Source organism: Meleagris gallopavo, chromosome 1 (genome assembly GCF_000146605.3).
Source record: "Meleagris gallopavo isolate NT-WF06-2002-E0010 breed Aviagen turkey brand Nicholas breeding stock chromosome 1, Turkey_5.1, whole genome shotgun sequence".
Lineage (NCBI taxonomy): Eukaryota > Metazoa > Chordata > Aves > Galliformes > Phasianidae > Meleagris > Meleagris gallopavo.
In genome coordinates, this window is record NC_015011.2 from 174,175,334 (window position 1) to 174,195,824 (window position 20,491).

At 37.3% G+C, this 20,491-nt stretch overlaps 1 protein-coding gene across 1 annotated transcript; it reads right to left on the reverse strand.

Moving 5' to 3' along the window:
• Nucleotides 1-567: 567 nt before the first annotated feature.
• On the reverse strand, nucleotides 568-19,596 carry YAP1 (Yes associated protein 1). Its single transcript, XM_031552062.1, has 5 exons — nucleotides 19,384-19,596; nucleotides 17,825-17,866; nucleotides 9,272-9,402; nucleotides 4,723-4,835; nucleotides 568-4,134 (listed from the first exon to the last, which is right to left on the reverse strand). The coding sequence occupies exons 1-5, from the start codon at nucleotides 19,573-19,575 to the stop codon at nucleotides 3,896-3,898; spliced, it is 717 nt and encodes a 238-aa protein (XP_031407922.1). The 5' UTR covers nucleotides 19,576-19,596; the 3' UTR covers nucleotides 568-3,895.
• Nucleotides 19,597-20,491: the final 895 nt, after the last annotated feature.

Sequence of the window (20,491 nt, forward strand, 5' to 3'; positions counted from 1 at the left end):
ACACCCTGAATTTCTGTTTTAGAGGTCAAAATTAGTGTATCCCATCAAAACTTTTTTTTAACTTGCACACTTTCAAATTATGTCATTGCATATTTTGTATTTCGTAACTCAAAGCTTGAGGAATGAAAATAGCATGCCTTTATTGTGTCACAAGTCACTGCATAGCTTTGAGTGAACCTTGCAAACCCATCTGCAAGATGCGGACGTGTGCTTACAGAAGGTAACGGATGTTCTGTCACCAGCTCTCACTATCCTGCTATCACAGCTGCAGCACTGTTTTATACCAACTGCAGAAGGTTCACTGGAGTCGCTTTCTCTTTCTCACTGCAAGCACACTGAGATGAACACTTTGATGCTAAGCCTTCACTGACTTCAGTGGGACTCCTCTGTCCCTCAGGTAAGCTTGCACACACGATGCCTGCAGGACTGGAGTTTATGATTACAAGAGCTGTGACGACAGGGACGAGAACAGAAACTAAGACAGGAATTCAACAATTCAATGCAACTGTCGTGCTGGAGAAATCAATGCCTTTACCTTCTACTGAATGTTAAAAACAAACAAAGATGTTTAAGCACAAAGTATATATTTATACCAAATAAAACAACTGAAAAAGTATTACATAAAGAAAAATAATGTAACAGAACGTACTTAGGTACCTAACTTACAGTCATGCTCATATCTAAAAAGTAACATTGGTAACTAATATATGTAATTTTTGACAAGGGTGCATTTAAGAGTTCTCTAACATACAACATTCTAAATGTGTAGAGTATTTTTTTTCCAAGATACAGAAAACAAATTATTTTACACAGGCACACCTGTTAATTTGAATTAAAAAAAAAAACATGCTCGTAAGTGAAAAGGTCACTTTAGTACTAATTTACCAGATGTGTGAAAGCTATGTAGTGTTAATCACGTTGAAATTGTCTCTTCTCCTTTTGCATTGGTGAGCGCCAACACTGAATGGTACAATATTTGATCCACGTGGTTTACTGACACTGCAACCTGTTTCCAAGCAGTAGCCCTGCCCAGGTGTTGAACAGCACAGCATAGTGCAGCCCCATCCGTCTGCATGTAGTGTATTTTACCTAACAGCTATTACAATTATTACAGTGATTTGTTTCAATATATACATCAGTATAAAATACTACCCCAAAACACTTTTGCATTTCAAACACTTTAACCACTTCATCAAACAATGCGTTTGCAGAATAAAAAAATAAACCCAATTAGTGTTGATTGCCAACAGTACAGCATGTCTATGGTACGTTTCCTAGTAAATGAGAACGGAAATGTTTGAAAATCTATTAAAATAAGAATCACAAAACAGAATTAGTGTTAGAACAGTTCAAGGATTCCCAGTCTGTCAGTATCTAGCCCAAGCAGTGCTACCCAAACACAGTATAAGCCATTTAGTGTTTTCACAATGAGAAAAAACACTCAAATATTAAAGCTGCGACAAACGCACAAAAGCAAGGAAAGAACATCTGTTCTGTACACGTCCGTGTGGCACCAAGGTATGGCGTGTTGGGAGTCTGCACCCAGTGCACTGTGTGTGCTGTAATGCCTGGATACAACTGTGGAAGACAACTGAAATGGAAAAGGTTCTCAGTTTCCTTGCTGTTGTGGTTTCACGTTATACCATTCAAGTTATAACAGCTTCGTGTAATTTGTTTTCCTGAAGGGAAGAAGAGAGAAGTTCATAAGGAAATATTAAAAATGCTACTAAAATCCATAAGTTGGACACAATATACTGCTTTAGGAGCTACTGTGTCATTGCACAATACAGAAGCGGCCTATCAACCGCCGAACTACTGGTGTAGTAGAACATGTTGGCCACTGTGTTTTGAAAACTGGGATTTTAACACCTGCCAGTATTCCTTAACAAGGCAGAAACAAATCTGCGGGTTTCAAATACTACCATCCTTACGTAAAGTAGTAAATGTGCATTTCTAGTGGCAAAATTCAAATCTCTGCCTCTGCTGCTTCAGTTCTTAAAACGAGACTTTTATCAGAGCTTTTGTTCTTTTATATTATCCTGAAGCACGTTTATTTCTGAAGTATAAAAATGACAATGATCATACGGGTCATTTGTTTTGCTGATCCGTTCCTGACATGGAAAGGCAACCAGTCTCTTTAACAACAAAATAAAAAGCCATTAAAATCTCCCTCTGGGAGAAGTCCCCGCTAGCTGGGATTTTTCTGAAAACCGGGTTTCATGCTTACAGCATCTTTACGGTCATGTTAAACACCCTTGAAAATAAAGGCTTACGCTGAGAATAGCGATGGACCCTTAATTGCAGAGGTGCTAACTGCTGACTCGACTTTTAGTTAGAAAAAAAACAACCAAAACCACAGAAAATGTCATAGCTTATACTGAAAGTTTGATTCATGCTCGTTTTGTTCATTTAAAAATACTCTTTGGAAACTGTCAACTCCTGCAGACAACTTAGTGATACATCTTTTCCTGTTAAAATAAAGATAACTCATATTCACCTCTATCCCATGCTAAGCTCTACTGCTAATATACACTTCATTACTTGCTCATGTCACCATCTAACACGTATCTTTACAGACTTCTACATTGTGCCCAGGGCTTATTTTTCACCAAACGGAATTTGATAACTATTACACTTCGGAGTTTTTACTGAGGATTCTTGTGTTTTTTTGGTGTTCTAGCCTTTTCATTGCAACTTACAGTGATATTCATAGTTCAGACCATTTTCCCACGCTCACTCAGGAGAAAATTTTCAGAAAGTTTTTTCCCATTAAAGAATCTAAACTCATTCAGATACAAACTGAAAACCAGAAGAGAGATTGGATGCATCGGTCACTGTAAAATTGTTTCTGCTACTTTAAAATGCATTTTAAAATTGTAAATAGCACACTTAGATTCTAATTCAATATCTTGCAAAGAAACATGAAAAATAAGCCACTGGTCATGGATTCTAAGGATTACATTCAAAGCTAGCCTTTAAAAAAAATAGAAAAGTTACAGGCAAAACGTACTGTTTTATGTACTCACTAGCTTATTGCGCTACAATAGCCATGGTTTGGGTATAAAAAAAGCAGACAATTCAGATTTAAATAAGACTATGTGAAATCAGAAAAAAACCTTAGATTTCACTATTTAAAAAAGAACACCTAGAATTACTTCCCATCCTATAGCTACAGTTAAATCAACTAACAAAAATAATCAAACTATTTTTGACAAACAAGAGTTAGGCTAGAATAAGTGGCAACAATCAAAGTTCATATATGTTTCTATGTAAAATGACTCATGATTTACTATAACATAAAATATGAACAAAAGCACTTTGTGGCTAATGAAGAAGCTACTCGTGGAAACACCTAATGCCAGTTTTCAGCCCTCCTTTAAGTCATATCTCCAAATCAGTATTGACTTCATTTGACCAGATACATCATTTTTGGCTTGTCACCCCAGTATGTCATGTTTTACCACTTTCCACAGGCAGCAGGAGACAACTAGCTGAGCAAACTACAAGCAGTGACATGCAGAAATTTACTCTCACATCTGAGTACTTAGATAAAAATGATATGCAAGCGCACACTAGGACAAAAGGAATGGCATTCGTCATTCAAATAGGCTCATCATTCCCTCCCCCACCCCCCAACAGTAGTTGCAACAGCAATAGAAAAAGGTCAAGAAGATGTCTGTTCTTCAGAGTCAACTGTGGAAAAAAGTCAGCAATATATAACAGCAGCGATGGACAAGGAAGAGCAAAACGAAAGAATCTTGCTGAATATTTGTTCATTTACTTTTTCTGAACACAAGCCAAAGTGTGCCACACTGGCTTGTTCTGAACTTCAGATACAGATGTCCTATTCTCCTTAGATCCTTCACAGATTTAGAATTCAGTCTCCCTGAGGCCCCTATAACCAAGTAAGAAAACTCTCTTTATCTAGCTTGGTGGCTGCCAAGACAGATTCCATGTCGTTTAGGATGTCAGAGCTCAAAGCCTCTTGCAGACTTGGCATCAGTTCTTCTCCTTCTATATTCATCCCATCTCCTTCCAGTGTCCCAAGGTCCACATTTGTCCCTGGAATGGCTTCAAGGTAGTCTGGGAATCGGTTCTGATGGGACGGTATGTTACTTTGGCTGATACTGTCACCTAGTTATAACAAAAAGCAAGATGGATGTTCAATTTACTGGAAGTACCAAACCCACAATTTATCATAACTGGTTAAAGGTTAATCCTGGATCTCTTGCATCACTCCAGCACTGATTCATAGAAATCCATCACAAAAACTAAAGATGACTTGGCTGCATACAGATGTACAAAGAACTTGCCTTTGTTTCAAACTTTTCATGTTTTAACCTGAATCTCTACACATCTTTAATGTCTTTTAGCATGTTTTAATTTTTACGCTTAAAAGACAATACCGAGTCAAATATAATTTAGGTGCAACATTAGCAATAATGAATAAGACACAGTTCTTAGCTCAGAATAAATTATTTCTTAAGAAAGCAAATGGGTATTCAAATTCCATATAACTGTAGGAATGATTCCCTTTAAGAGCCTCCCAATAAAATTTACTACAAGGATGTTTTTCACAAATTTAAGTATAACAGTTCTGCGATGGAAATAGAAGGAGGTAGAATAACTATAAAGAAAACATTGGAGCTTCTTAGAGCACTGCAAAGCAGCTGAGCATTTGACACCAGCATAACCGAAAAGGGTGTATTAAGGAGAACAAACCTGTATCCATCTCATCAACACTGTTCAGGAAGTCATCGGGGGTTCTGGGTACACTGTAACTGCTCATGCTAAGTCCGCTATCTGTGCTTTCATCTCTGGAGTGATATGTTCCACTGTAACAGAAAAAATGCAACAAAAAATGAGGGTAGAGCATTGGAGAAATTAAAATACTTAGACACTTGTGTTAGAACCAGTGCAGGGGTTTTGATAACATGGCTGTCAGAAGAAATGCTCCATTCTAATTAAAAGCTGAAGTCTGTGTGAGACACCTGGTTTTTATTTTATGCTGACCTTTCTCAATTAAGACCATATTATTGAGATTCAATTTAACTCAGTAAGAACATACCTAAGCTTTAAGAAACTGCCTATCAATGTTCCACACTGCTTTAACTTTTCACACCCACCCACAGCTAAAAACCATCAGAAGCATATCACAGTCCTTAACCATTACAAAGTTTAATAATGGTGTACATTTCACACTTCAGTAAGGATTAAGAACATTCTAACCACTAACGTCCCCTTGTTTAATCAGCCACTGAAGTGCATTTTTAGGTCAGTGCTGTTATAAATAGGAGCTACAGTTGGAACTCCTTTAGCAATTCTTCAGTTGCTTCCCGCTGTTGCATTACTACCAGTTCAGTCGTACATGTCATGGCAAGAGGGCCTGATATAAATCAAATACTGTACAGAAGCCATTCTGTAAACAAATCCTGTTCAGAATGATCTTGCTGACAGAACAGTTAGCAAGATGGCACAGGGCCTTACATATATTAGTTCTCTCACTGCCATCTTACTACCAGTGGAGCAAGAAAGACCAAGGGAGCTGCAATGGAGATTTGGGATGGGAGTGGGAAGAACAGGCCAATCAGATGACCTACAATCAGCTGGGGGGGGATCCAGTTTTCAGTTGACTGAAAGTAGAACAATAGGAAAAGTTATATACAACACTGAAAATCATTATCCTGACTGGAACAATTATTTTCAAAAGTAGGAAGGAGCTGCTGCTTGTTATACGTAGGCATACATCTGAAATATTTTGCTATGATAGCTAAAAGGATGCAAAGAGTCCCACCAGTCAAGACAGTCACAAGTGGAAGCAGCTGTAGAAATATACCGTTACCTCCCTCCTCCTGTGTCTACTAACAGCCAAGCTTCACCTGGAAATATTTTCAAACCCGTATTTCTTCCACCTGTGCTAGCATTGCTGAGAACACTTACATATTTTCCACTGTGAATTCTAAGTGCAAATCAGTCTGATGTACTAGCTGTACAATCAAGCTGTGCATTGTGTTGATTAGCATTCGGACACATGCTGATCTGTAGTGTATGCCTTGTCAAGTATGCAGAAGCAAACAGAAGATAGCTGAACAGCTGTTCAACATTGGATGCAAGCAAAATACCATCTACCATGAACATATATGTTAGATTTCACAAGATCATCTTTGCACACAAGAAATAAAACTGGCATTTCTATACGGAGAGCAAAAGTATCACCACACATTTGATAACAATTATCACAAGTAGGCTATTTAAAACTTCTGTGAAAAAAAATTGCTGTTTACTTTGTGGGACAAAATACTAGAAATAGAACTGAGAGAATTGAGCCTATGCTGAACTGAATCATTCTGGTTGAGAAGGCTTTTTGGCTGGTGCTGTCACACTTGGAATGTCCAGACCTCCTCTTTCTTCAAATCACTCCTCAATAAACATTTCCAGCAAGGATTTCTTCACTTAATAGTCACACCACCCAAAATTACTGCATGCAACTAAACTGCATTACCCAAAATAGAATGGATGCTTCTTCAAAAAATACTTGTTAAAATATGTGTATACAGAAGAAGAAAGCCCAATTTAGGAGTGATACAGAATTGCCAACACAACCAATATAAATTTAACAGTCAAAGACATATGCCAAGAAGCAAATCAAAAGCCAAAATCATATAATATAAAGTCTAAATATTCTGCATTGCTGTCATATTTCACTTAAAAAATGAAATATAGCATAAAGACAGTTAGAAGACATCAGGCAGAAGACTGACTACATAAATAAGAACATCACTGTGTACTTTCTCCATTTCCTCCAATGTAGCATTTTTTCTGATGCTTTTTGGATGTTCAGAGTTTATAGGAAGTAGAAAATATTCAGCTACTTGAATTTCTCGAATGTAAAGTTAGAAGGATTGTTTCACCTGGAACTTTATCTACTCTATGAGGAAAAAGGAGCATTTCTGGATATCTGAATTAAAACATAAGGAACATCAAAACTACTATACTTCTGCACCTAGTTCAGAGCCAGCAACCCACAAGTGTCCCTTTAGAGAATCCTTTTCCCCTATGTGTATCCCAGAATTAAACACAGTGATGTACACAGAATTACCTCGAAAGGAACAATGCTTAAACCAAAATGTAAATTTAAAAAATTATCTGAATTCAGATGAGATACAGAATTTTCAGTAGTCTGTGTGGGGTGAGGACTACAAAAAACATAGCCAAGTTAAACATACCTGCAAACTAGGCAAATGATAACTTCTAGTAAGTAGTCCTTGCTGATTATCAATCTGGCAAAAATTAAAAATAACTTTGTCCTTTCTAGCTTTTTTCCTACTTGTCATTGAAGACAAATCATTTTATATTTCATATATACAGAAACACAACAGACAAACTGCTTTAGTCCACTGCTGGAGTATTAGATGTACAGAGGAGTACAGTGGCAATCTAAAAACTAAAGATACAGAAAACAAGAGTAAGATGTGAGGATATTACATTAATTAAGAATAATGTTCAAAATATACCCAGGCTTCGTGTACGATGGCAACAGCCTTCCAGAAATTCAGACTAGTTTGTTACTATAACACATCATGGTCATCTTCTATCTACAAGGACTTCTTTATTTATTTGTCACGTCATGGAAAATTACAGCCCATAACTAAATTGTATTATTCAAAATGCAATTTGAGATAGATCAGTAGATAGTCACCTTTTCAGATTTCTTGTGCTTTTTATTCCTTGGCACAAAGCCAGCACAGCTAAAGATCACACCAAATTCCAGTATGAACTCCATGGAAAACAACCCCTCCCTCTAACAGAAAATTATGCTTTCTAACCAGATCTGTTTTTGTAGGAGGCAGGATAGAGTATTTGAAGAGATGGATATGACTTTTGGAAAAAACAGAAAATGAGACAAATGTAAAATGAGCTCTCAGAATATCCATAACTGGAAAAAGGTTCTTTAGGCATCAAAAGCCCAGACAGGAGCGATAGGTGATGTTACGTACAAGAAGAGATTTAGAATTGCAATAAAGGCTTACAAAGATTTTAACAGCTTTCAGTATCTAAGATTATGGCAGTTATTTAAGCTTGCTCAACTCCAAAACCATGTTAATTCTAACATGATGTGAACTTCCTACCTTGCAAGCAGATTTGAAACCCTGCTGATAGCAAAAATATAAGTTAAGCCTTGCATTGAAAGAATTTTGAATTTTATGTGAAATTTCCGTGCATTTTACAGTTGTTTTGTGTGTGTGTGTAAGAGTGCACAATTAAAGAGAAGGATTAGCATATTATAATTCATGAGCATTTACACTAAACATCCTAAAGTAACACTAACATTTCAAGGTAATGTAGAAAAGTACCAACGTACTCAGATAGAATATGTAATTTTTCTCTTTTTTGGTAATAGATGCTGAGATGTTATCAGTTTAAACCACTGACAAAATATAGTTCAATGAAGCCCTACAAAATGAACAACTTCAACTATTGATGCTGACAAAACTTAAATAGATTTTTTTATCCTATTAATTAAAAATACAGGTGGTTCAGAGATTAGATTCTTTTGTCATTTTCATCTTTCCTTTTCAGCATGCTAAGTAAAAAATATAGATGCAACTTGTCACAAGCTGCAGCAGGTTCTCCAAAACAGTGATGATTAGTATGAAGCATCTGTAAGCTGCAATTAGAACAGTATTTCCAAACAAACAAACAGTCCTCAACTCAGAGGGATTAAGAAAAAAGTTATATAAAAACACTAGTCTATATTGTAAAATCCTAACTCTTGACTTAAAAGGCCCATACTTCAAAATAATACAGCATCTAAAATGAAACATGCCACTATTTGCAGTCCTGACATTAACAGAGTAAAAATATTGCTGAATTAAATACCTGAAGTGATGGGGAGGGGTGAGCGGAAAAACCTTAAAATGAACCTCAAGGTGTAGTCCTAAATGTGCCTCACAGCTCATTTGATCTCATAGCAAGCTATTCACAAATTCTTCTGAGTCAGTAATTTGAAATGACTGTTAGTCAACAGATTATGCAAAGGCAAACATGTTATGACTTTGAATAAAAAACCTTCCTACAAGTCTGAACAGACTACTTCCTCCCACAGGAGACAGCTTTTAATCCTCAACTTTTACTAGACTTGCCATTTAAGGAAAGATTCATTTACAGCTGTGGCTTTTGGCATAGACAGATGTTCAAAATAAACTATTACATGTTCTGAACAGAATTTTAAATCAATTTTTTTTTCCTTCTAGTAGCTACTCCTACAAACCTGTTAAGAAAGGGATCAGAACTATTTGTAGTCATTGTTCTCAGTTCCTGAGACATTCCAGGAGATGATACGGGATTTTGAGATCCACCATCTTGTTCCATTGTTGGAAGCTGGCTACGGAGAGCCAATTCCTAAAGCGGAGGTGAAGAGGAAAAAAGAAAAGATCTTGTTAGGCATCTGAATGTGTTTTTCAGACATGTAAACATATGACATTTCAGGATAACTGATGCTTTCAGTGTTTTCAGTTAAAAATTCTTACATGCAGTTAAGTTTCTGAAGACAAAGCAAGAATTTTTACTGGCTTCATTGATAATGGAAGTTCAACCAGTCTAGCACACGACTACAAGGAATTCACCGTAAATATATTTATACATATAAATTTGTATGTGATCACATAAATCTTTTCTGATTTCACTGCGACATCCTTAATAATTATTAAGAACAAAAAGAATTAACACTACTCAACCCCTAACATATATCTGTTCTTTTTTGTGGAATGCAAAATGTATTCTATGTTTTCCTTTAATATCAAGTCACGTATTTTGTACTAGGTTTTCTCAAACCAGCTTAGACCTTCACAGCAGAGTACAACCATACCATTAGTTTTTGGATCTGACATACCACTCAATTGCCTACCCCAAATAAACATAGTCCCCATCCAGCCTGACCTGGAGTGTCTCCAGAGACAGGGCACCACCACCTCTCTGGGCAACCTGTGCCAGTGCCTCACTGCCTGTATCATAAAAAACTTCTTCCTTATATCCAATCTAAATCTCCCCTATTCTAGTTTGAGTCCATTTCCACTTGTCCTATCACAACAGACCCTGCTAAAGAGTTTAATCTCTTCTTTCTTAAAGCCCCCCTTTAGGTACTGAAAGGCTGCTATCAGTCTCCCCAGGGCCTTCTATTCTCCAGGCTGAACTGCTCCAGCTCTCTCAGCTTGTCTTTGTAAGGAAAGAGTTCCATCTCTTGAATCATTTTTGCGGCCCTCCTCTGGACACACTCCAACAGCTCCATGCCTCTCCTGTACTGAGGACTCCACATCTGGACGCAGTGCTCCAGGTGAGGCCTCACCAGCACAGAGCAGAGGGGCAGGATCACCTTCCTTGCACTGCTGGCCACACTTCTTTTAATGTAGGCCAGGAATTGGCTTTCTGGGCTGCAAGGGCACATTACTAGCTCACGCCCAGCTTACCATCCACCAGTACTCTAAGTCCTTTTTGGCAGGACTGTACTCTAACCTTTCATCCCACAGCTAGTATTGATAGTAGGGGGCTGCTGCAACATTTGCTTACATAATGAAACCAAGTGCATACACTACATGAGTTCTTAGTTTAAAACCAGGTTTACCAGCTTGAATCAGTCACATCAGACCTGATACAAAGAAACTGATATGAAAAATTCTTTTTTGGAATGCTTCACAATTGGAGATCTGTGGAAGGTCTTTGATACCCTGAAAGAACTTGTGAACTGCAAAAACTGCTTGCTCACATCAAAATTTTTATGCCTTTCTTCCAGAGACCAAAAGTCTTCCAAACATTACTTGAACTTTTCCCGTCTCTGAGAAACTACCTTCATAAAATGCAACTACTTTTAACTAAATCCATCTTAGTTTTCTGTCAAATGAAAAGCACAGGGAGTGGATATTACTTGGATTTGCAACAATGCTTTAAGCACCTTCTCAGTCTTGTGTTCATACTTGGAATAAAGCACACTTCCATCCTCTATGCTGATAGCAGAGTTGTGCATCAGCAAGTCCTCCCCTCCCTGCTCCTATGTCTCTGTGGTAAGAACTCTATGGCCTTCTCCCCTTACCCCAATTTAATCCCTATATTGCATTTTTATTTCCTTTGTCTGCAGTCCCTGACTAGGATGAAGAGGAGCCAAGTGCCTGCAGCATGCAAAAGAAGCTTCATCAGAGACCAGTGCCCCAAAGAGCAATAACAAAGCAAAATCAAAATGGAGTCATTTCTGTATACAGAGCACTAAAGTGATATTTTATCTCATTGGGAAGACCTGACCTATTACACAGTCATAACCAATTTGACAAGAGAAAGTTACCATTGTATTTTCTAAATCTGTAGTAGGTAGGAGAGACTGAATGAAATTTTACATTATACGAGTTTAAATAAATTTATTTCAGATACTGGCCAGATACAAATGAAAAATCACTTCTCACTTAAAGGCCTACCAAATAGATGTCTTAGGCCAGGAGAGAGAACAGCCTTTTCTTAGGTGTGAATGACCTAGTGAAGTGAGCCTTTATGGAATTAGTACTATTTTCGTCCTTATTTCAGTAACAGCACTGCTAGAAGTGCAAAACAATTGTTTGCATTAATGCTACTCATTGAGGAGGCAGAACTAGAGCTCTTCCCACCAGAGAGAATGTTATTCCATCATTCATTCAAGTAAAACATTTATATCAATCTGGAAGTCTGGAAGGGACAGGCATTACCAAAAAAGCCAAGCTATTCAGAAACAAATACAGAATGATTTTTTAATAATTCCTTAAGATAAGCATAGTATACTACAAGCCCTCAAGAGTACATTGAATCTATTTTTCCTTATAGGTGCATGCAACGGAAGCTAAACGCATGTAGCCTGAAGAAACGTCCTTTCATTTCTTCTTCCTTTATAAAACTGATTTTCAATAAACAACCTTTTGCTTCCTGTAATTAAAAAAGACGTATGGTAGCATAGAAGTCTGTCTTAGCTCCACATGGAGCAATGTGAACTCTAGGCTTTTAATTCATGCTTTAAAAACATATCCTTTATTTGAAACACTTAAAGTCTGAAGGCAAAAATAAAACCATGACAAAATTCTGGCTTAGATTTCTACAATTTGATCTCATTATATTTTCGTAAGTATGTTAAACGTTTTTTTTAAGTACCTCTGGGCAAATAAAAGCTTAGCATAACTAATGTTAACACAAAATCTGAGTTTTGGATATGGTGTACAAGACCAAATGATCTGTCACCTCCATAAGGATAGTAATTCAAAATAAGAAGGCCAGTATTATGTAATTTATCACACTGACCCTATCCAATTTTTATTTTTATTTTTTTCAGATTTGCATAGAGACACAGTTTTACATGGGGTTCAGGGTCATCTGCAATCACTCTTCTGAGTGCAATTTCATTTTCATCATCTTTTATCAGTTTTGAGAAAAGATAAGGACTCCCCTGTGTATTTCACATACATACTCTTACTAAATTAAACATAGAAGAAGATGATCAACTTAAAGAGATACTTCAATTTATATATATATATATATATGTATTTATAAACTCAGTTTACATGAGCCAGTCATTACATTTCTGACTCTAAACACCATTCAAGTATCAAAACTTTCATGGGCTTCACAGAGGTGGAAGAGAGGTATTGGGGGAACGAGGGGGCCACTGCATTTTGAGCTATCAGTACCAGTTCTTCACTTTAAGTATTTATGTTCTTAATTGAGAGCCACAGAGTTAAAGCATATGAAGAAAAGAGAGAAAGAAACAGATGAAGACAAATGAATTCAGCAATGAGAAGTTATGCAATTAGAGAAGAGTAAAGGGAAAACTTATGTCATTCAGTGTTGCAATCATGAAAACCAGCAAAATTAATTCAAGAGGTGATAGTGATAGAGTGATAGTTAATTGCATTGTGTACACTTGGCATAGGACTCAATTCTATGTAACATCTTCTGCATAAACACTCTGAACAAAAGCTTTTAAACAACACCTTTGCAAGTGTGGATGGGGCAGCATAAACTGGAATAAACATCTGTAAATAGAGTCTGGTTTTGCAGTCCACTGCTGTAGCACTGCTACAAACCCTTCTCGCTGTGTATCAGTCTATGCCTCCAAGCACTGCACCTCCCCAGTGTGTCCCCAGAGCTCCAGGAAGACAAGTATGTGTCAGCGGGAGTCAGCAATCAGCCAGAGCTGGATGGTCTCCTCTTACCAATTTCTGTTTGCTCCTAGCAAAAGCTGTTACGCACTGCCACCTCAGACTCAGGTTAAAGTGACTCATCTTCTACTGACCAATTACCCTAGCAATACTTATGGCCTTTTTAAAATGCAAAAATCTTCCTTAGAACTCTTTTTCTCGGGAGCTTAATATACCCTTAATGAAACCAAGACAGATCATTTTTCTCTTGTCAATCTAGGTCAGCTTAAAATCCCATGGAAGGATGGGAAATGAGAGCGTCACTGAATAACACTAAGAAACAAAACAAAAACATTTCAAATCTTAGTGGAAGTGGTGTACACACAAGTGAATCTTAAGTTGAAATAAATATATGAAATTTAAAGCAGTTAAATCAAATGTACCAACAATACTTCCTACCTGAATCTTGCTTTCAGCTTTGCAATGTTTCCTAAGCCCAGCAAGACTGCATTCTAATTCACTTCTCTCCCCTCCCCCCAAAAACGAGGTGCAAGTAAGGACCATAACACTAATGAAAAAGAAATATAACAAGTTTATGCTACTATTTCATCTTTTTTCTAATGAGATTTTACCTAGGAAAAAACCTTATTAATACGTCCAGCTTCTCTGAATTTATGCAAGCTGACTGCAGAATGCAGAAGTGCTTGCTTACTAGAAAATGTCAGAAACATGACAGTCACACAGCTTTTTTTTGCATACATGCAAAGTGACTAAAAAATATTTCATTAAAAAAATAATTTCCTAGGAACACTTTCCTGAAGTGTTTTAAGTGTTCTTGACTAAGCTGGTGAAAGGTAACAAACACCAGCTAAAATGGAGGAAAAAAAAAAAAAAGAATTAGCAGAAATTGAAACAACATTTCAAAAACAGTCACTGTTTAGCACCATAAGTGTTTATAATTTATGCAGATAAGAGCAAATATGAAACAAGTAAACAATGAAAGACAGGCCAAATGTCTGGGTAGATTCTTCTATGAACTGAGGAGTGTTCAGAATGTGCCCCTAAAGCTGATAAGAAATAAGCCTTGGGTAACAGTACAGAGAGTCAGAGAAGTACTTCACAAAAGGACAAAGAAGATGGAGATAACAGAGAACACATTCCAGGCATACAGAACTACCAAGAAAGAAAATAGCACAGAGGTACTAGGAAGGTAAGTCAGAAAGAGGAACTCAGCAGACTGCACAGAAATTGAGGCAGTTTCTGGTTCTAAGACAGAGCTCTTCATTCAGAGCTGAAAAGAAGCAACAGACAGAAAACAAATGACCGTATACAGAGAAACCTATCACACAGGTGGCTGCATAATTAGCTGATCTTATTAGAAAATACCTTAACATTACTGGTAGAAAATAGAAAATCTCCCAATCTTAGCACAAGAAAGTAGACTGTATAAACATGGAAGAGTAACAACCCTCTTATTCCACTGTATACTAGAAGGCAAGGACTGTATTACCTAGTTATGCATCCCAATTTTATGATTTATACAAAGTCATCTACTTTAACCGAGAGGTTGACAGTTGAATGCTAAATGTAGGAAACTGAAAGGAGAACTACTGGAGGTAGAAAGAAAGTCATGTCATTCAATCTCTTAACTGGGACAGATAAGCATCCTTAGGATAGTCACAGAGAAGTCACAATGATGAGAATAAGCGGATGGATGGTTGGTGTTTTCAAATTTCTTGGATAAAGCCATAGCCAAGAGTGCTTGCTTACATGTAGTAAAAGTGGAAGTCAATCTTTGCTTTAAATTCCTTTGAATTTGGTGCTTTCAGAATTATAATAAAGCATGTCCTCCTTCAGACAAGAAGAATCTTTTACAAGACTTAAGACAAAGGATGACTCTGAACTGCTGCTTCATCTTTCTGGAAGATATTTCAGTGTTCAGGCCTCCATGCATAACACTGAGTATCAGTATCACTACAGGATACTATAGCATCATGGTAGAGGGACAACTCCTAGCAAGGATACAACATTTATTAAGAACCAGAAAACCTGACCAAAGATATCAACTTTGTATCCAAGTTAGGTGACAAAAACCTCAAGAAGCCTGGGTTACATGAAGGATGTTAAACTAGATGACTTCTGTCATTCCTTTCTAACATATTTGATGTTATGATTAAGATAAACTCAGAGATCCAGTTCAAAGCTAAAAAAATGTTCTCAGTGTCCGTTTATGTAAAAGAGATACTTTACAAAAGGCAAACTTCAAGAATGCTGGTGAAGGTAGTTTATTTACTAAAGGAAGACTTTGACAGACTCTAAGTTAGACTGAATATTCTGAGAATTAAGAGCACTGAACACTGGAAGATTTTACTTTTACTTATTCCTTAGAAGAACATACAAAAATTAGCAAATGTTTATCTTAATGAAAGCAGAAAACTCCTCTAAGCCTCATGAATTTTATTCACAAAGGAATGTATCTGTAAACAAGAAGAATTTGACTGGGTAATTCCTCTAAAGATTTTCCAGATTCACTAGATTGACTGTGATCCAATGAGATGTACATTTTAGGACTTCAGTAACAGCACCACTACAGCAGACAATATTTGATCCTATAGCATAAGGCATCAAGAAAACAACTTCTAAAAATAGCTCTAATGGCTGTAAACTAAAAGAGGAGAAATTTAAGTTAGATATTAGGAAGAAAATTTTTACTCAGGGTGGTGAGGCCCTGGCACAGCTGCCTAGAGAGCTGTGGATGCCCCATCCCTGGAGGTGTTCAAGACCAGGTTGGATGGGGCCCTGGGCAACCTGATCTAATGGGTGGCAACCATGCTCACAGGATGGGAGTTGGGACTAGATCTTTAAGGTCCCTTCCAACCTAAGCCATTCTATGACTCTAAACATCATCTTCCATATGCAGCTGCTCATTACTTTATTAAAATGACTTACGAAAACACATTTAGGCGATACAACATGAATGACCAGTATTACAAAACTTAAGTTGGCATGGTTACATACTTTTCTACCCACCAGAACACTCAAAGCTGGCTTGGCTCATTATCAAGTGCAGACTAAAACTGATCCCAGTCAGTTTTAGTAAGTACAGATGGGAGCTTGCTATGAAGCAAGATTAAAGGAAACTGGAACTTGTATGTTTACCTGAGTCCTTTCACTGGTTCCTATCCCAAAGAAAATAGGCTGATCCATACACATTTTCAAATTACTGATTAGGTCCCAAATCTGTTGGAATTAAGTATGAAACTGATTCCAAAGATTTCCATTTGCTGCATATTTCTAAGCTGGCAACAGGAAGATGTTACTTTGAAAGAGGGAACAACAACATGATAGGGTTTCCAGGCATCCCAGGAAAGACAGAATCCACTTTTGGCATTCAGCAAGAAAAGCATCACTCCTGAATGACCTAATTATAGCAGAAGATAAGGTGTTTCCAACTGGTGTGGAGGAGCATGTGTCTCTGTTTATTTCCTTTTATACCAGTAATCTCTAAGTAATTTTTCATCTGCCTTCTATAACTAGATCTAACAGTGATCGATGGGAACATTATATGATTAATGCTCAGTAAATGAATCAAATAGTTGGGTAATGATTACATATCAGGTAAAATGCTTCAGTTTTAGTGCCCTGCTTATACTGTCAAAAGATGCTTTTCAGAACATCAGTACCGTCTCTGAAGTCTGAGTTTCTCATTTTGAAGATGATCTTCTGAGAAGAATTAGTAATGTATGAATCCTACGGTACGCTTTAGAATGCAACAGTACACCAGTACTCATTACTTCCAAATACAGGGTACTTCCTTTTATTCTGGCTTTCCTGCATAGTGCATAATATTGTATTTCTTAAAAAAACAAAGTACAATACAAGCCAATATAAATATTGTCCTAAAAGCCAGTAGATTAAGAATAATGTTAGTAATAGCAAGCAATAAACTGTCTGAATATATCCATAAATCCACCCTTTCAGGGATTCATTTCATATTCAAGTGCCCAAAAGAAGTCCACTTTCAACTGTTTATTGTGCTACATATTTTGACCATTTTCATTTGCTCCGAGCTTGGAAGGCTTTATAGAATTATTGTTTCCAGTGGAGAAAACGCATCTGTGCAAGAGCTGGCTAAATCTCAAAGTGGAATAATTATCTATTATATTGCCATAGCAATTACTTTATTAGTCTAATTTATTAAGTTATTATTACACTGTACATGCTTAAACATTTTAAGTGACTTTTTATTAACAGATTTACAGACATTCTTTAAGATTACACCTGCTTACACCTGCTTACAAGGAGAACATTCATACGAATAGAACTTAAAAGCCACAAACTATCACCTTAGCAATAATGAGAGGTTTGCTGTTTGCTTTAAATACACATCTTGATGACGTCAGGCCTGGAACAGCGGTATCTTCAAGAATGCTAAACAAGAACATGGCTTTCAACGCAGAAAAATGTGCAATGAATTTTTCATTGCATTTAAATATTGATATCAAGTTGTGGTAATGCAGCACTCTTAAAAAACAATGTTAGGGTCGTGATCAGAGAAATGGTTCAAAAATATGTATGGCAGAGCATGTTTTTTCTTAGAATGCCTTTACGTTCCTCAGCTAGTCTAATCTAATGCTTTCATGTTTCTAATTATGCTGAAACATCAGTTAAGAGCCTACCTGATGTTTTGGAGAATTTGCTGTGCTGGGATTCCGCATTGCCTATGAGTAAAAATAAGATGGATAAAAATTACTTTAGCTGCATGTTTTGCCTGTGCAGGCTGTCTTATAAACACCATCTTGTAGTATCAAGCCCCCAAGACAGGCCAGATGAGACAGGTTAAGGGAGTTAAGAAACTACAAAAATCATGAGACAGTGAAACAAAACTCACAGATTTACCAAGGATGTGTATTTGACAGAAAAGCTGGATGCCCAGGGAGAACAACATGAAGGGGGTTGGCTGTCACCTGGTCCAAAGTTAGTCAGATTCTCAATGACATCTGAGGCAAGAAGAAAATTAGAATGCCTACCTAGAAGCATGCTAGCACAGGGTAAAATGTTTGTTGGTGGATTAATAGCAAAGCAGGAACAGCAGAAGCCCAGGTGCTTAAGCAGAGAAAGTCCTGACACCATCTTTGCAATGTACTCTTATCTAGAGTACTACAAAAACTAACAGCTTTAAAGATGACCCATCTTATACCAAGAGATGCTGAAGATTCTTACAAAACAAGCCTTGACTACAAGAGATAACGGGAGTCAGATTCCAGGATAGAATGCTGCAGGTGAATAAGAAGGAGAAAAGCTGTCTTTGAGGACAAGATATTATTCTCTCCTGATACAAGAACCCATCACCCAAAGTGAAAAGGGAACAGGGTAAGATTTTAAAAGCTTTTCCTCAAAGAAAAGATTAGTGTTTTCTTCAGTGTCAAAAAAGAAAACAAAACCAAAGAACATCCTAAATATCTTGCAGAATGGCAGTCACCTTTTTTAAAACATACAGATGGAAAAGTGGAAGCAGAAGGCTTAATGTGAAAAGGAAGCCAAGCCCAAATTCAAAATCCAGAGATTCCAATGTCCAGTGCTACACTTTGACATTCACTATGGCAATACTTAATATAGTAGAAAACACTAAAAGGAACAGCTTGCAGCCTAATTATGAAGTCTGCAATTCCTCGCTATAAGAAAAACAGTGGTTCAAAATGCAGCATGAGTGCTTGAGTTGTTCCGTGCTCTCTTCCGCTGTTACACAGATGAGATTTTTAGCAACAAGGTGTCTCTTCAATGTTTCTTACAAAAACTTAAAAAGTGCTGTAGAATCCAATGGACTGACATCTTCTTGTGAAAGTGAAATACTTTCCTTTACTTAAAAGAGAGAACTAACGCAACTGTGGGAACTAGCTTCTTTTTGCATGACTCAGAACTCAATGACTATGAGACATATTCTCAAGAGCAATCTCCACAGTCAGATCAACGGTCCGTGATGCCATCCTAACAGCAAAGAAACTTGATCTCAGAAAGTTTTGTTAGAGAGGGAGGAATGAGGGAGGAAGGCAAAATCCTTGAGTGGGGTGAGTCAGATGCTTTCACTACCAATCTGATACCACTAACAGAATGACTTCAGACCTTTTTAAGTCTCAAAGCTTTTTGCACAGTTATTAGTCTTTAAGACTCAGCAAAACTTAGCCAAAACAAAACAAAATATAACATACAAAAGAAATAGCGGAAGTAGGTGTCTAACCTGTGGCCTCACCTGCCGAAGCAGTTCTTGATGCTTCAGTCTCAGCCTTTCCTTCTCCATCTGTAGCTGCTGAAGTCTCATCTGTTGTTGTTGATTGGAGCTACTCCCACCCATGACGCCACCTTGGGGACTCTGAGGAGCCAGAGGGGGTGGCTGTTTCACTGGAGCACTTTGGCTGATTCGCTGATTCATGGCTAAGGAACCAAAACAATAAACGTTTAAAAATAAAATTCAAATAAATACAAGGCAAGTACTATCCTTAGAAAGGATGCAGTAGGAAATTACAAGCCATGACCATACAAAACTTGCAGTCACACTGATGTTCAGCATGAAATGTATGCTCACATGTATCATTCCTGTGAAATCAATGCGACATCCTCACGTTAAAGTGTAATACTTGAAAACAGAGTTAAATGTGCAAATTGGTGCAAAATGTCCAAGTGGTGGGAAAATAATTCCATTTTAAATAGAATGCTTACTCGCTCTTCTTCCCAATACATTATTGTCAATAGAGACACAAATAGTGCAAAAACACTTTTCTTGTTCACATGAAATCTTAGAATCACCAAGTGCACAGAATGACAAAAGAGATCTCACTTAGATAGCTATCTTGGTTACATGCTATATCTTTACAATGGGGTACAGGTCAGACAACAACCATTCACATCATTTTTGGAATCGGTTTTGAGTATTACAGGCTCCATTTAGACTTCTAGAGCATCCTGACATGCAAATTCAGTGCAGGTAGAGGAATGACAGATGAATTACACAGACTAAAACATTACCATTTACACAGGAAATATTTTACTAATTTGTTTGCTTTCTGCTTCCCCACAAGGGCTCCATGATGCACCTTTTCTGCACAACTAATGCACAATGAAAATCCATGTTTCCTTCCCCCAGAAAGCAAGATTTAAACCTATTTTGTTTTATAAAACAATGCATCTGCTTGACAGACGTGATGTTCCCTCCACAAGAGTTAAAGTCAACAGAAGCACAGGAGTTCCCACAGTGGAACAGAAGGCTGGCAAAGGCTGAATACATCATAAGGGCACTATTTTCACAGGCTTTCAGTTTTGCAATTAGCTCTCCATCTTGTCTTCAACAG

Excerpts from the sequence above, each read along its gene's own strand:
- YAP1 (XM_031552062.1), bottom strand. The coding sequence starts at position 19,575 with ATGAATCAGCGAATCAGCCAAAGTGCTCCAGTGAAACAGCCACCCCCT. Across the intron at positions 9,403-17,824 it reads CAAATTCTCCAAAACATCAG|GAATTGGCTCTCCGTAGCCA; the intron begins GTAGGCTCTTAA and ends CCTCCGCTTTAG. Across the intron at positions 4,135-4,722 it reads TGTTGATGAGATGGATACAG|GTGACAGTATCAGCCAAAGT; the intron begins GTTTGTTCTCCT and ends TGTTATAACTAG.